The sequence below is a fragment of the Helianthus annuus genome, chromosome 16, assembly GCF_002127325.2.
Source record: "Helianthus annuus cultivar XRQ/B chromosome 16, HanXRQr2.0-SUNRISE, whole genome shotgun sequence".
Lineage (NCBI taxonomy): Eukaryota > Viridiplantae > Streptophyta > Magnoliopsida > Asterales > Asteraceae > Helianthus > Helianthus annuus.
This window is the reverse complement of record NC_035448.2, coordinates 184531170-184549100: the sequence shown is the minus strand read 5'-3', so window position 1 is coordinate 184549100 and position 17931 is coordinate 184531170. Positions and strand designations below refer to the sequence as shown.

Sequence of the window (17931 nt, the reverse complement as noted above, 5' to 3'; positions counted from 1 at the left end):
TAAAATATTATTTGAAAATCGTTTGGTAATTCCAAAAAACTGAAAAAAAACCAGTTTTAGCAAAATAAGCAAAACCCATTTCTTAATTTTTTTTAAAATGTATGATAATATGAACTATGAAGGCTGAATAAGTACCAGATACGCTCCGTCTTCTCCGGTATTGATGGTTGCGTGAAATACGACAGAACTTCGGTCAGCATATCTTCGGAGCTAATATTGGATGTCCATGTTGATTTCGAAACCGAAGAATGATTACCTGACCTTAATAATTCTTAGAATTAACATCAGCTCCTTTATCAAGCAGAAATGCAACAATCTAAAACCACAAAACGCCAAAAAAAAAAAAACACCATAACCACAATAATTTGTATAATTAAATTCAGCTCCATTATCAAGCAATAATGTCCAAGTAATACCAGGTTTCCAACCGCGTCTGTTACATAGAAAACGGTTAGAGCCATACCCATTGTTGTAGATAACGCGGCCTGTGTTACGTTCATCGCGTTTTCTCTAAACGTTCGTGTCACTTGGGCCAACAGCCCGGGTTTGTCGGGTTTGAATAGCTCGAGACGCACACCCCCGGGTGCCCTTCTTTCAACCGCGGCTTTTAAACACATGATCACTCGTTGCTTTTCGGCTTCTGAACTAATCGGGCTTCCGTCTATATGTCTGATATAAAATTCCTTAAAAAATGAAAAAAGAAACCAATTTTGGGAAAATAAACAAAAAACATTTCATATTTTTTTTAAATATATGATAATATGAACTATGAAGGCTGAATAAGTACCAGATATGCTCCGTCTTCTCCGGTACTGATGGTTGCGTGAAATACGACAGAACTTCGGTCAGCATATCTTCGGAGCTAATATTGGATGTCCATGTCGATTTCGAAACCAAAGAATGATTACCTGACCAGAATAATTCGTAGAATTAACATGAGCTCCATTATCAAGCAGCAATGCAAACAATCTAAAACCACAAAACACACAAAGAAAGGCGCTACTTAAAAATAATGCTTAATAATAATGAACTACCAGGCCTGCACATGATTCAAAACTAACCATGTGACATTACGCCAAAGTCCACTAAAACCAGCCACAATTTGAAGAGTTGAAGCAACAATAAGAGCTCCTTGAGTCGCTCTCATAATCCTTTCACATTTCTATATAATCATCAACATGTGGGAGTGAATTGGATGTAATAGTAAATAAAACACTATAAGTTTCATAAAACGTTGATGTGTAAGTGTGTAACCAGCTCTTGAGGATCCACGATGTCGCTATATTGACCAGATAAACTGATTGAAACAGCAGTAGGCATGAAAGTGTAGGACCCCCCCCCCCCGGACGACAGTTGGCAACCGTGTCCCAAAATGTGTGTGTGACAATGTGTTTAAACCAGCAACAAACAGTAGTCTTCGAATCATCGTTGCTGTTTCTTCCTAAAATAGACAAATAAACCAACCAGCCCATGTATCTTAATTAAATCAACATACAAAAAAACTAAGAAATAAAAAGAATATGAGTTTTCAAAATTTAGTGGAATCTGGTAAGACTTACATTCCGACCACCCGTGGCACATATATAGCTGTTGCACTATCGTTATTGGCAGACTACACGGATAGTTGGTTGTCGGAGGGTACACGCATAATACTCAACGTGGCACGTATATAGTTGTTTTGTTTGGGACGGAGCAAACAAAAATTGGGTTTAGGGCATGCATCAGTTATTATGTTGGATTAACGGCGACAAAGGCGATAAAAGTTTCTTTGTAGTCCAAAAATATACGGTAGGGCAAGTACTGTTTATTGCGGCCGATCTGATGTGGCCAAATTGTTAAACGTTTCTTTGTAAATGATGTTTCTGGTATGGTTTTTCATGCCACCGTTGCCATCCCCGACGATCACAATCTTTAAACCTTCAGGTGTCGTAACCCTTGAAAGCGCGACATAAAGCTGGCCATGGCTAAACACAGGTCGGGGCAGATAGAGACCAACAACTTTTAATGATTGGCCTTGACTTTTATTAATGGTTATTGCATAGCATGGTTTTACTGGAAACTGGCGTCTTTTCATAATAAATGGCCATTTTGATTTCGTGGATGAAAGGGTTATTCTCGGTATTAATGCAGTATCTCCACGATTTGACCCGGTTAGTATCCTAGCCTTGATAACAAATTTCCCAAGGGATGTGATAATAAGACGGGTGCCATTACATAAGCCTTGCGAGGGGTTCACATTTCTTAAAAGCATGATAGGGAGGCCTTCTTTTAAATGCAAAGCGTGCGGTGGCATACCTGACAACGTCAAATAATTAAAGAATTTAACTGGTCACATTTTTTTTGTTTGTAAATAATATTTTAGTGACGTGGAGGGGGGGGGTACCTGGGAATGTCAAAGAGTTCAGGAATTCAGACAGATAGAGTTGTTCCTGTTCTAATACATGCGTGACATATCTCGTCAGAGCTCTTGTAGGTCTTTGTGGTCCGTCTCAATTGTGCAAACATGTAATCATTGATTTCGTCCGCGTCTATATTGTGTGGGGTTAGTATTGCTCTTTCACACAAAAAATCGTCATCGCCATGCCTTTCTGTAAACGACGGGAAGACAGCGTTAACAATCGAGTCCACAGGAAGGCCACAACTATCAACGATAAACCTGGTGGGTATCTCGATCCAGGTTGACTCATCTTCACCTTCTTTGGCTTTTGAGGGGACGATTCCATTGCCGATTTCTAACCTCCATTTGTTGAAACGTTGCCTATCAATGTCTACCACACCTGTTGAGGTGTATTCGTTGACACGCATACTACGGTGGAGAGTGAAGAGTTCACAACTTTTCCACAGGTACGATTTATTTATGCATGCCTGAACAACATCTTCTCTTTTTCCCTTTGGGATGACGGGAAGGATTTGCCTGAAATCACCACCAAGCAAGACAGGCGTGCCACCAAAGACACGTTCCCTGTTTGCGTAGGTACAAAACCCCAAGATATCTCTAAGTGTTTTATCAAGTGCTTCAAAGGCATATTTTTGCATCATTGGTGCTTCGTCCCAGATGATTAACCTTACCTCTTGTAAAAGGTGTGCCAACTGGGTATTTTGTTTGATGGCATACGTGCTACTGTGAAGTAATTCTAAAGGGATAGCGAAGCGGCTATGAGCTCTCCGACCACCGGGTAATAAAAGGGACGCGATACCTGATGTGCGGGGACAGGTAAAGTGAGTAAAAATGGAGTTGCGTACGCAACCACATACATTATGTAGCACGAGAATAATTATACAACATTACAGAATTATTTTTTTACCTGAAGATGCAACCGCAAGGGCAATCAGGCCCATCGATCTCAAGCGTGACAGGATGGCTCTGTACAGGAAAGTCTTGCCTGTCCCACCCGGTCCATACACGAAATAAAACCCTCCTTTTCGGGTGGTAACAGAATCAATGACTGTGTCGTATATGACCGTTTGTTCCGTGTTGAGTGATGCATATAATTGATCATGTTCGTCTGTCAACTTTTTTTTATTGTAACTCAACTCTTCCCTGATTAGACGATTATCCATCTTATTGAGGAGCGACGTATCTGGTCGTGGCATATCTGGCAAATCCACCAACGATTTTCCATTTTTCTCCAATAGTTCATTTAGTTCAATCAGGCAGTAGTTCTTAAGCTGGTCGTCCGATAAATGTAATCCCGGAAACATGAAGAGTCTACGTTTCATGTACAAAATATCATCAGATAGTATCTCCTAATTCTGTGCCCACAGTTGCGCCGGGCGGTTCCCTTCGCAAAACAATAACATGGTAACAAACAACTCCCGTAGCTGGGAACCGGATGCCCATAATTTAGCCTCTGAAAGAGCGTCATTCTACTCCTTGTCATCATTAAGCAAGCCATACGCATAGCAGGCTTCTCTGAACGTTTCATACACGACTCCGTCGACCGTTTTTATTTCTTCGAAACTTCGGGGCCCTCTCACAATTCCCAACAACATCCTTAAATAATACTTTGGCCCAGCTGCTGGATTGCAATACACAATCCGCCCAATGGCTGTCCGCTCCAACCGCGTTTTCCATACCTTATTATCCTCTTGCCACACATACTTTGTTGGTATCTCGGCGTACGTAAACTTTCTTGCCGCTGCATCTCTATTGTTTAGTGCAAACCATTGGGTGAACATTGTGTCTCGTAACCCGTCCCGGTTTAACAGGGCTGGCAAGCTGTCCGAATCACGTAACGTGAGTAGATGTTGGTTAGGTGTATGGAACGTTAGCTTCATGACGGATGGGAATGAGTAATGTGTAGGGAATGCAAGCATTCTCCACACAACTTCACACGGCGATAAGTACCGGCAATCCAAATAGTTTTTAATCTCATCGACCTTAACAATCTGTTGTGTACGCCTTTCACCATCATTGCCAATGTTTTCCTGAACAACCATTGTAGCCCTGTCTGGCCCCTTGTTTAAGTATTTAAACAGGTATTTTATTGCTCGGGACTGGTTGCACCATTCAACATTGATGTGCGATTCGTACTTTAAGAGGAGATAACGGTTGTATGGGACGACAAACCGATTGTCAAGCTTCGTTTTGCCCTTCATAAAGAAAATCTTGGTATCTCGTCGTCGATAAATCGGGTAACCGTCTTCGTCAATTGTCGTTTCTCGATAAAATGGCTTTGGAAAGTGTTTCATGCATTTTCCATCTGTTGTACACGGAGCACCGCGCGCATCATTCCCACATGGACCATGCAACATGTAATCTGTTACAGCCTTATAGCCGGATGGATCGTCAATTTTTGATGGGATCTCGGCTGAAATCAAATCATCTATACCGGCAGGCGTGCGAGACGCGGCACAATGTTCAAGCCACAATAAAAGATGCGCGTGCGGTAGGCCTCTTTTTTGAAACTCAACTGTGTAAACAACTGTATATAACCAGGGGGACAAAGATTCAAAGACAGAGAGGGGGAAAAGGAGAAAATTATAAAGCTAAAAAAGGTTAGTATTTGTGGGAGAATTGATAGCAAAAGAAAGAGGCGAGGTATTACAAACTTTACCTGCTTTGCAGCTGCCAAAGATTTGTTTCTTCATAATATCTTCAATCAAGAAGGTCAGCTTTAGCTTAAAAACGCGTGATACAACATCTTCACGGTCATCAGACTTCTGTCCTGATATGAGAGATACCATGTCTTCGATTTCAGGCCATTTTGGGTTAGCTGTAAATGTTACAAACAGGTCGGGGTTCCCAAAAGCATGGCACAGAGCCATGGCGTCTTGGTAATTTTGGATCATATATCTTAGGCTGCCCGTAAAGGTTGCCGGCAAAACTATGCGTTGTCTGATAGCCTCAGCATTTGTATCCCCACGCGTCACAGCGTCACAAACATTATGATAGAGTTCAACGCGCAGCTCATTTTGGTTATTCCTCATCCAGCGCAACCTTTGTTCTTCGATGGTCGCGTATGAGTCAACCAAATATTGTTGGAATAAACGACCGCCTCTTAACAGGGGGGTACCTTCATTGTTGCGATAATGGATTCTGTAGCAGTAGTATTCCCGCATTGTGACACATTGTCGTTTAGTAGCCCGACGTCCGGTGTTGGCATGGAAGTGTATTCGCTCGTGGAACCCGGTCTCTCTGTACGGAAACAATAACGGATACTGCAAAGGCATGTAAAGCTGTTGTAATTCTGATATCTGTTGAAGCGCGCCGTTCTTTGTACTAACGATAACATCACGTGGCTCGGTGTTTTCCCCAAAGTCGTTTGTGATAAGAACTGCAACTTCAGACACATTAGGGCGATTGTACTGTGGGTTGTTTGTTATTTGGCCTAGTAAGCGTAGATGACAATTGTTGCTTTCATTCTGAGTGCACCAGTCGCGCGCCATTCGGAAGGCGTTAGCCAAAGAACTGTGGTTGTCTAACATTTTGATGAGGGACGCAATAATTGCTTCATCACATGTGCTGTGACAATGGGTCTGTCTAAACAAAGCAGCTATAAGGTTTTTGACTTCGTTTTGCGTGTCGTAGAAATATAGTTGAGCATATTTGGGTTGTTCACCTTCAACTGGCAACATGGCTCCTATTCGGTGGTAGTTCTGACCGCTTATTCGGAAGGTGTATAGGCTTCGACCACTATTTATAGCATGATCAATCTTTCCCCCAAATGATGTGAAACAGAACATGCTATTGTACACTCTAATATGTTCTCTGAATCTAACTGTCTCTGGGTCGTTACAATCAAGTAATGATCTTAATGGTTCAGGAGCATCAAGAAGGCGAGCAAGCAAAACCTTGCCATCCTGGCAGCACGAAGAGAAAGTCGTCCCATCAGACGACTTTGTATTTTTAATCCTCTTTTCATACCACATGATCGCTGCACAATTATGGCATGTGAAGGTTAGACGGCCAAGGCTTTGGTACTTAACATGCGCACCTATAATATTTGTAGCAGGTAAACTTGTTACAACGTACGGATTGAGAGTAGCGTATCAAACAGCAGAGTAAAGTCAGGTGCAAAAGGGAACAAAACGTGTATGGTAAGAAAATAGGGTTGGACACTACCTGTTGATGCAAACGCTGCCCTACGTGGGGTGCGAATACGAACACCTGGTAACATAATAAAATACGGCAACGTTATTCCTATGCTGGATGATAGACTGGTAAAAGCATAGTCGGGTAAAGGGTAGTGATGGAGCTTGACCTTCTGTTTTTTTAGGGTGAGAAGGACGCAGACGTGATGGGCCCGCTACATTCTGATGAGAATTCTGTGTTGTGCAGGAAATATTGTCTGAAAAAAACGTAATAGTTACGAAAATGACAAAAGGATAGTAGTAAACATCGCAGATAACGGTGTAGACCTTGGGCAGACACGGAGGGGGAATATGTTGTTGGTGGACATAAAACAGGCCGCATCTGCACTGCGTCGCTCCGCATGATTTTTTTACCTGTAACATATGTCAAGAGAACAACTATTATGTAGGCCTCGTAGTGGGATGAGGGATAATGTAAGTGTGCAACCCAAAAAGTATGAATAGGCGTACTGCGTCCCAGTGGGACGTTGGTGAGAAAATATGGGGACGACCTTTTATTGATTCTCCTGTCCCCACTTTAGCGGTAGTACCAGTGGCCACTGTAACAGCTGGCGGTTGTATCTGAGTGCCACCTGTAACAGACACAGGATATGTAGATAGGGTAAACACAGCATAGTAGATAGAAAACGTATAAATAACTAACTATGAAAGTAAATTCCAATCCATTGAGCGTGGCTTGACAGCAGTGGCATCAAAATTGGAGGGCTTAAACTGTATGCAGCCTAATTAGAGCTGTAATTTGTGCGCCCACGCATGTCGGTAAGCAAACATGATGGCCAAATGATTCCGTTTTCACGAACAGTATAGCTAACCTGCGTTGGGGTCAGTAGAGGAAGTAGACGCATTTATGCTAGATAGGGTAGGCCCACATAATTACGACTTTGTATATGGGTAGAATGTTTGCTACCCACGATGCTAGCATCGCTGCAGCTGTTAATCAATGTAAGGCCGAAATATGTTTGTATCTTTCCGTCAGACAACGTATGGGAACAAAGGCGGGCTTGTATCGAATTACTAACCACACCAGAAGCAGCAGGCCATAACCTGCAAACCTCGTCTTTTATGAGGGAACAGGAAGGGGTAGAATTCAGTATTTAAAACTCAATATGCGGGGTCGGGGGTAACACTACAATTAAAAGTTTCATACCTCTATCTGCTCCAGCCTGGTCAAGTAATTTTAGCCCACAAACGTATTGGGTCAACCCGTTAGGCATAACACGTGAACGTGTATGAAAGGCGAAAGAGTCTTTAGTCCCCGCGCGGGGGGGGGGGGGGGGGTAGAACAAAGCAATTAGATGTGAAGGAAAAGGCACAGAACATACCGCAAATAACTCTTAAAGAATGCATGTTAAAGTTGGTTTAAATATTATATTTATTGTTGGGCACACGCCTGTTTATTTACCCAAATAACAGATACAGGCACAGTCAGACGGAAAAGGTCATATGTCATAAGGTATTTGTTTAGCACAAGTCATAATTTGCTTATTTCGTTGTTGTTTGTAATGCAGACTTCCAGGTAGGTGTTCACGAAGATTGTAGAATGACACGGTTATCGCTTGCACATTTGCATTCATCTATATGCTTTATTCAACATCTTAGATAAAAATTCATGTAGGTCGTATATGATTCCAAAACTTATTTTACGTTGTTCATTGGTATTATTCCATTGGAGTATGCATCACTCTGAACAAACATTTATAGAACCCTTTTAGGGTGATTGAAAGTTATATGTGACTTTAAAGATGTAACAAAAGGGTTGGTTAAACGTATTTGTAAACGTATGTTCGTAGGTGGCATATTATGATTCTATTTGGACTCTACCATGGTTTTTTAGCCGGAGTATTTTCGTTCGTCGAAAATACGTGGCTAAACTGTTTTAATAAATCCAGAGAGACTGGTAAGGCGGGAAAATAACATATACCGCGCAATAAAAAAACATCACAGTTTTGGTGTGGGCACAAGTCATAGGTGTTGCCACATTATTTGAATACATAAAAGGGGAAGTCACAAGAGCGCAAACACTTGAAGAAGATGGGAAAAGACCATCGCCATATCAGAGGGAACCCTTCTTAGCATCCCCACTATCGTCTACCACATCGGTAACATCCGCACGGTCAACGGACACCCCATCATCATCGTCATCCGATTCTTCAACGTTGCTGCAAAGAAACATGGGAATGCATGTATTGGCGCAAAGTTCTAACATGTAAACATTCGAAACAGGGGACGATTGGTAGGTATAACTTACAACTTTCTAAGTTTCCGTCTAGTTCCGGGGGTCGAGGGCGGGAGGTTCGAACCACGCTTTAGGGAGCCAGATGGTGTTGCACCCAAATCTGACGCAACAATATTAATGCTCCCATCTGTATTATCCATACCAGGGCCAACAATCTTCGCGCAATTGAAGCTCTCATATTCTCCATAATGGTAGTATGTGTGGCTCTTAATCTCAAAAGTGTGTTTTGTTCCAAAAAGGGCTTCGAGGGCAGAGGGTAGTATGGGAGCATCAATAGAAGTATCCTGCATACCAAGTACAAATCAGGAAAAGTTATCGTAGCAAATTCACATATGCTTCAAAGCCACCTTGCAATGAGTAGTTCGCATACCTTCAACTGTTCCTCTACCAAGGATTTTGCGGTCCTCTTAACCAGCTGCTCAGTAACTTCATCAAAGAGGGTGACAACGGTGCTCATCGTTCCATCAGTTACATCCGCCTGAATCCGAAACCTAGCAGGGTATAGTAGATCAATAACAATGGTACGGCGGGCCCAAAATTCTTTGGCGGTGAAGATAGAAGGGCACCAAATCACCCCGGTCAACAAAGAATCATGCCATCATATGGGAAGGGGAACAAGGTAATGAATTTGTGCATGAGATGTTGAAGTATATACCTCATCCTTGGATAGTCAACCTTGAATTTGCACGCCTTGCAAATGAAGTAACCGTCCTCTCTCGTTAGTCCCTTACGACACTGGCTACCGGAACACGCGAAAAGATACCAGCTGTTCTTGGTTCTAATAGACGTAATCTTTACAACGTCCCGGAAAAGGATGGCCTACAACGAACAAAATAAAAGGGCTAGTTTAGCGAGGCAAACAGGGTGTGGGAGGGGGTGTATGTACGGTGTTTCCACACACAGTAGGTCCATAGGCAGGTTATGTCGGGGAGGGTAATCCCTATTTACGCACAATTGGGAGGTTAGACAGTTCTCTTTAGTAGTGGATCAACAAAAAATCAAGAACCCTAGATGTTTCTGGTGATTTTTTTTTGATTAAAAGTTCAAGAAAGGAGATTGGTGTGAGCCCAACGGTGGTGTGTCACGATGGTGATGCGGTGGCGCCAGCGGTGGTGGTGGTGGTGGTGAATCTTGGAATTTAAAGCATATGCTAATTATGATCTTGTTTGTCTTGTACAGAATAATGGTTGTCTTGACATACTCTCGTCATCTTTTGATGTTCTAATTTAAGGCTGGTGAAGATGGAATGAGGTAATAATTAACTTGAACAAAATAAAAAAATATAACAGTTAAAAAAAAACAAAAGAGGCTATGAGAGTTTACTAAAGTATATTCTTTTATATTTAGTATGTATAAATACCTTCTTTTTGGATTTGTCGGCACGAACTCTGTCCACAAGCTCTTGTAGGGTACCAACACAGACCACATCCTCGGTGACTGGATCACTGGTATCTCCAATAGCAACACAGCTGGGAAGCATAGTTTCATATTCAGCCGGAGCAATAAACGTATAAAAACAGATACTTAAAGTGTGTGTGACAAAGGCTGTACCAGTACCTTACAGACGACTTAAAAGTTTGCAGTGCGGGTACATCGGAGGAATCAATGAGCATAGTTGACGATGAACTGGACAAACCAAGGACACATGCATTGTGTTAAGTTAGGTAAAGAGATTTGAAGTAGTACACATAATAATTCACGTGTCAAAAAATAATTGTACCCAGGAAAAACTTTGCACTCATGGAAGTCAGGAGTAGAGAATAGACAGCCGGGTTTTTGTCCTTCTTCTTAATCATAGCATCACCCAGATGACCCCACAGTGTCACTCTAACTCGGCGATTGCTGCGACAATAAAAAAAAAGGCTAAAAATTTAAAGACTTAAGTTAGGGAAAAAGTAAGACCAAATGGACAATAAGGATGAGGCACCTACTGTTCGTTGGTTAGGTTGAACTCAACCGCGCGAGCACCCGATGCTTTCACATACTGCAGCCCCACCTCAGTAACATATCCGATAACATCTGAAGTGCAACGGAAATTAGACTGAATTAGAAACGTGTCTAATAGTCAAACCGAGTCAAATTTGAGCCAAATTCAACTGAAAAACTAATTTATTCGGGTAAGTTATTTGATCGAACCAGTTAACTAGTTTCCTCACTGGTTTTCATTGTATAAATTATTAATTGTGTAGCTCCTCTAAAAACTTAAATACGGTCCTACCCATGGCCACACTACATCATAGGCTGATACTTGCTTGGGTAATTGGACAAAATGTGGTTCAGCTGTGAAACGAGTCATTTCTAGTGCTGGTTAAAAATGGCTAGGGCTGAGTCGATCTGTGCTGCTATCATAATGGATATTGGGCAATTTTTAACTTGTTTGGATCGACCTGTTCATAAGTAAATTGGTTGAATTCGCCACCTATAGAACATCCTTAATATATTTTTTTATATTTTTTGAAAGTAGACCTGGTTTGTATTCAAAATATTAATAAAAACCTTGGTAGCAAGTTCCTGTATTTTGCGAGTGTTATAGCTGGCCAACTTTTATCGCTGTGGACACATTAAGTAACTATCTGTGGTAACCCATAATTCCATAAATACATAGATAGATGTTAGCCAGTATACTAATTACTATGAATAAAATGAACTCTCAAGCCCCAACTATCAATGGGGACTAAATAATAAGCAATCAATAGGCCCACAAAACAATGTAATAAGCCACTCATTTTTGTAAATGATACTATTCAAAATTCAAATATAAACATGGAGGGACTAATGGAATATGCAATTTACAAACATGAGTGTTTAGTTAGTAACCAATAAGTACTCTAACCTTTATTAGACCATTTTTTTATATAAGAAAAGCAAACAACCGTAACACCAGCATGAGGAGAGTAAACATAGCTACAAAATACTTGCCCTCTGTTGGTTCGAGGTCCTCAAACGCCGTAAGTAAGAACGGGTAGCACGTAAATGAACCACTGGTATCGTCAACCCTCTTAACAGTCATGGAGCCATTCAACCCGATAACAAAGGGGTTGTCTTTTAGAATCCGGTATTGATCGGTGCACCGGACTGTAAAACCCTTGAGTAAATATATCCCGCCCTCTTTGAGCTTGTCAATGAATTAGCCTGCAATGTTATTCCAGGCGGTACAATGCATCACACCTCCCTATGCAAACCAAACAGCAGACTTTTAGTAACGATGAAACTCGTAAAAGGGAAAGGGTATGGGGGTTAAAAGGGTGAGAGTTACCTTTATATCACTGACGACATAGTCGGTGCTCATGTAGCGTCCGTTGACACTTGTGACGTCCCACTTTCTGCAAACCATAACCGTGATGGGCCCGGTACTCCCGTCACGGAGGTCAGCAAGGACCATTTGGTTGCCAACACCAATTCCCGATGTATTCACACTAAGAGAGCTAGCCATGATAATAGAGTAGCAAGTCTGAATATGGACCTACAACAATAGGGAAGGTGGAGCTCATATAATAGAATTTCAGACCATTCACCTTCCCAGAAAGAAGCCAGTGACTAATCAATGCAATTAAAGCCGACCGTAAATTGTGGAGGTATGTAAACAGCCTCATTAAATGATCCTGCAATTGTGATATGTAAATAGCCTCATTAATCAATATCCATAACTAAAACCCTAAAATCTTACTAATTAAATAATATGATTACCTGACCACAATAATTCCTAGAATTAACATCAGCTCCATTATCAAGTAATAATGTCCAAGCAATACCGGGTTTCCAGCCGCGTCCGTTACATAGAAAATGTTTAGAGCCATACCCATTGTTGTAGATATCTCGGCCTGTGCTACGTTCATCGCGTTTTATGTAAACGTTCGTGCCACTTGGGCCAACAGCCCGGGTTTGCCTCAATATATCATCTTCCTTAAAGGTTTAAAAAAAATCCCAAATCAATCAAACAAAAACAGTTTAAAATTCAATGATGAAAACAAAAACAAAAACAAACCTGTTGAGACCAAAAAACTATATGCCTCTCTTTCTGCTGCTGCTGCTTCTGAGGTTCACCATTATTATTGTGATTACTATTGATATTGGGCGTGTTTCTCCTTTAGCATGCTAATGTAAAGAAAGTCTTTTGGGGTGGGTTTATAAGCAGTTAGTTGTATATGAAGTTATATAAAAGAAGAATATAGGAAAAAGGGAGGCCCAAATTGGGGTCTTTTTAGGGTGGAAACTAAAATTCCTGGGAAGATGAAAAAAAACAATTTTAGCAAAATAAACAAAAACCGTTTCATAATTTTTTTTAAAATGTATGATAATGTGAACTATGAAGGCTGAATAAGTACCAGATACGCTCCGTCTTCTCCGGTATTGATACCCGATACGCTCCGTCTTCTCCGGTATTGATGGTTGCGTGAAATACGACAGAACTTCGGTCAGCATATCTTCGGAGCTAATATTGGATGTCCATGTCGATTTCAAAACTGGTATTGATGGTTGCGTGAAATACGCCAGAACTTCGGCCATAGTTGTATGGTTGTATAATTAAACCAGTATCAATAGAAAACCTATTCTTGAAAATTCTCACAAAACACAAAACTAAATAGTTATCAACATTCAAACCAGGATTGGATTAGGAACATTGATAGGGATTAAATTGAATATTGATATACAAAAAAAGCCTTCGTCATGAACAACAAATAAAAAAAACATAAAGCAGAATCGTAAAACAGCAAATTAGAATAACCAAAAATGGAATGTAAAGGCAATTACTGGAAAACAAAAAATTAGATTAACTAAAAATGAAATGTAAATCTAACTCGATTCTATGATCATCAAAAAGGAAGAGCAATACCACAAACCCTAAATTCATAGCAATTTCAATTAGGAGAAGAACTTTAGAAGAGAAAAGGCTACTTCGAACCTTGTGACCAGGTTCTATATTCACCCCTGAGATCCGGCCAGTTTTGCGACTTCCGTCCGAAGAATTCTTTATCCACATCAGGATCCAAAAGGTTTGAAATCTTTTGCGAGGCTTCTAACAGCAGGGGTGCATAAAGCTTCACCTTTTTGACTCTTTTTAACCCCTGCCTTGTCGTCGGGATCAGATGTGTCGGAACCTAGTGATGACTTAGCACCGTCGTGTGCAAGTGATGAATCATCGACTGATAACTTCAACAGAGTTTCACCAACCTGGGACAATACAAAATGTTACATACTTTTAAGACAGAATATATATAAAAAAACAAAAAAAACTAATAAAAAAGTTACTACTTAAAGTATTAAGTACCTTTATCATGTCACCAGGAATATGCAACACTTTAGCAACTTTTCCGTTATATCGACTTGTTATTTCTATGGTTGCTCTATTGCTTTGAACTTCACAAAGACGTTGATATTCTTCAACTTGATCCCCCTAACAGGATATATTCATTTCCGATAAACCCAACTTAATCATGCAATCAAAGAAACATTTGTGGTCTTAACATCGATGTGAGGACGATGTGTCTCTCAAATCTCTAAATAACTCACCTCTTGAACAAACCACTTGAGAAGTTCACACTCTGCAATACCTTCACCAGTTTGTGCTAAAGGTATGTCAACAATGCCATTGACCGGTTGACTTTCTAGTACATTGGTTGAAAAGTAATGCCCCTTTATAGTATACAGATTGTTCAACTACATAAAAAAAATCACATAAATTCAAGTTACCACAAAATTTTGTGCTCACGAGCCAATATCGGTCCAGATGAAGCTTATTTTTTTCATCCGGACCAACAATGGCCCTGCACAAAACCTATTCTATCATCCAGACCAATACTAATCCAAACGCTAGCGTCGCTTGTAACATTCGGCCTCTCGTACCACCATTATTTTATGCTTTGCACCCGATGGGTTGCTCATCCAGGTGAAAAGCGATAAATTCATACATCATTATGACCTTTTGCAGCCGCAACATATTATGTATGTGTCAAATGACAAAATTACTTTTAAGAATTATAATCAAACAGAAGTATTACTTTTAAGAGCTTCAAAACAAAGAAAGGAGCTATTTAAAAACAATGCTTAATAATAATAAACCACCAGACTTGCACATGTGCCTTTATTCATGATTCTTGTAGCACTATGGTGATTTGGTATCTGGTGAGTGGCCCATGTATAGTTTCGACCCGAATAAGTTGCATAATAGCAAGAAACATACATTCCAATGAATGTCTTAAAGAGTCATTTGGTAGTCTATGTAAGTGAAAACCTAAGCCAGTTAGACTTCAATGTGAAATTACAAAAAAGCCTTTTCTATGTTCAAAACCCTAATTAAAAGGAATAAGGTGGATGGAGGTGGACTTATGATTTTGTTCCTGCAATTCCATCACAATCTCAATTTCAATTCACCAATTAACCAAATAAATCAAGTCCTGCATATGCGTATAAACAACACAAATACTTATAGTGGAGCGAGAGATTTGAGAGACGCCATGGACGCTTGCTTATCCATGGGGGATTCATCGGCGAGAGAGGAGACCAAAACCTGGATCGCGTCTGCAAAATCGGGGAGAAAAATAATATTACTTGGAAAATGAAATTGAGAAGGTTAATGGAGGAATTAAGGGAATACCGGGAGTAGGAATGGAGTTTCCAGAACTTGCTGCCATTAATTAATAATGAATGATAAATATTATTACTGCATTCGAAGAGGAGAACGAAGAAGAAGGAGAAGAAAAGAGGAAGATGGATCGCGAACGACAGAGGTGGGCGGTGGCTTCATCATCGATGGAGGCGGACTTATGATTTTGGAATTTATTATTTTAATCAATATTGTTTTAAGTGTTGCATTTATAACATCATAAATTTTGATTTTAAAACAGAACATGTAACTAAATTTTAGATTATATATAGATATAATGGGTTAGTTTTACAAACTAATCCTTTTAACTTTTAATGTTGTTATTTTACTTTTGTATCATATATAATAGACGTTTTTAACTATTAGGTTTTTATATTATCTTGATTTTTCTTCAATAACTTTTGTTCACTAATTTGTTTTTAACAAACTAATTTGAAGTTGTGTTTAAAAACTCTTTAAAATATCATTTTTAACCCCTTGAGTTTCTAAAGTTTCAAGTTTACTCTCTCTGTTCCTGTAATTAAAAAAAAAAACTATGCTTTTGCGTACATTTTTTATATACGAGTGGGTATAAATTCGAGTTAGTTTACGTTTTGAAGGAAACTTTTTTTTTTTGGAAACAAGGCAGATCAAATACAATACCTTTTCGTGTTTATTTTACATATGTTTTCAAATTGCCTACATTTTGACATAAATTTTCGTCGTAACCCCCGGCCCCTGTCCTTGGGAACGGGTGGCAGCGAACCAATATCAGTGGTATCGGTGTTCATCAATTTGGCAACGGAATTTACATCAGGACCGTAGTTAGGAAATATTTTATCAGAGTAAAACACCACATTTTTATAATAATAAATACATGGGAAATTCCCAAGTTTTTATTACAATCACGTTTATAGGGATAAACCCTAATTTATTGAAATAAAACATCTTCTTTATTTAGGTAACTTTTATAACCACTTTTCCAAGCCTTCAGTGCTCTCCAGCTGGCTTCTAATTGGCTTTCACATTTTGTTACCTGAAACGCGTTTAAAAACATTTTATCAGCAAGAAATACTAGCGAGTGAATCCCAGTTTAATCAAAACAGGTTTTATCATTTTACATATTGAGGGCAATCCAGCAATTACATTTGTTTACATCTACTTTAATTACCACCCACGGTACTGTCAATCCTGACTGGTGGTAATGTTACTACTCACAGTGTAGTAACAAATTTTGTATACAAAACCCCAACATACCGACGATAATTGTAGAATTACAAATACTCAATAACTGTGAAATATAATTTAAACATTTTATGTTTTGTAAAAACAGTTTGTGAAAAGAGGAATTACTCACAAAAGGGTTTACAAAAGAAGGATTAACTCACATTGCTATTTTAGGTATTTCCCTGTGACTTCCTGTTTATAATCTAATAAATTAAACAATGCACACGTGTTAGTATAATAACCCAAATTTACATTAATTATACCCTCCCCGAGACAGAACTCAAACGACTGAGTCAGGCAGAGCCTCGACATGCGTTACGAAGCACTAGATCAATCGGGCAACCTATCTAATACGTAACCGAGGGTTATAATACTTACAACGAGTCAGAGCTTCACTAATTAGGGGGTATTATACCCGATATAGTAATTGCTATCAGAGATTGAGAGAGAGAATTTTAATTTTGAACGATTTCGACTGAACGCCGTGATCCCCTATTTATAGTGTTGAATTCGGATTCTTTCGCACCCCGCGACAGATGAGGGCTAGGCTTATGCGGCCCGTGAGAGACTACGTGTCTCGTATAGGGTTGCCTAGTCAACCCGCTAGCTTCCACACGCGTCGGGCACGTGGCACGATCTGGTGCGGCCTGGTGGCCAAGCTGTCCGCCCCGCGACGGATCAAGGGCAGTCTGCCGCGCCCCGCGACAGACATAAAATATTGTTTTTATTTAATTCTTGTTAAACTAAATGTATTTCGGGCCTGTTTTTCGTCACGGGATGTATTTTAGGACATATCGAGGTGTTATAAGGGTTTTAGGAGAGTTGTTATAATTTTGCTCCAAACAAGTGGGGTCAAATATAATACGTTTCTACCCTGTCACAATGTGCAATGGGTAAAAATAATATTATATTATATGTTACACCTCCTCACTTTAGATAATGTGTAGTGGAGAGGATGAATAATGCCCCTACCCATGGGCATTGTTTGACAGTGTCATCCTAGTCAGCAAAGGGGCATTAGGGGGTTTTTTTTTCACAAATGGGCGTAGTGGGGATAATGCCCCATCAATCATTAACCAATTATTAATTTTTTTTAATGAAAACTAATAAAGTTTTATTAAATAAAAAAATTACATTGTTAAAATAAATACTAGCCTCGGGTTGTGTCTCCGGTACCGTTTCTATCTCCGGATCGGTATCTTGAGGAGACGGTTGCGAACCGCCCATGGTTGGAATGGTTTGCGGAACTTGAAAGAACGGTTGCGAACCGCCCATGCCTAGTATTTGCGCG

The 17931-nt window shown here is 40.0% G+C and overlaps 1 protein-coding gene across 1 annotated transcript; it reads right to left on the bottom strand.

Annotated features, from left to right (window-relative positions):
- Positions 1–3867: 3867 nt before the first annotated feature.
- On the bottom strand, positions 3868–6372 carry LOC118488314. Its single transcript, XM_035985684.1, has 2 exons — positions 5058–6372; positions 3868–4925 (listed from the first exon to the last, which is right to left on the bottom strand). Exons 1-2 carry the CDS (start codon positions 6370–6372, stop codon positions 3868–3870), a joined length of 2373 nt encoding a protein of 790 aa, XP_035841577.1.
- Between the last annotated feature and the right edge of the window lie 11559 nt (positions 6373–17931).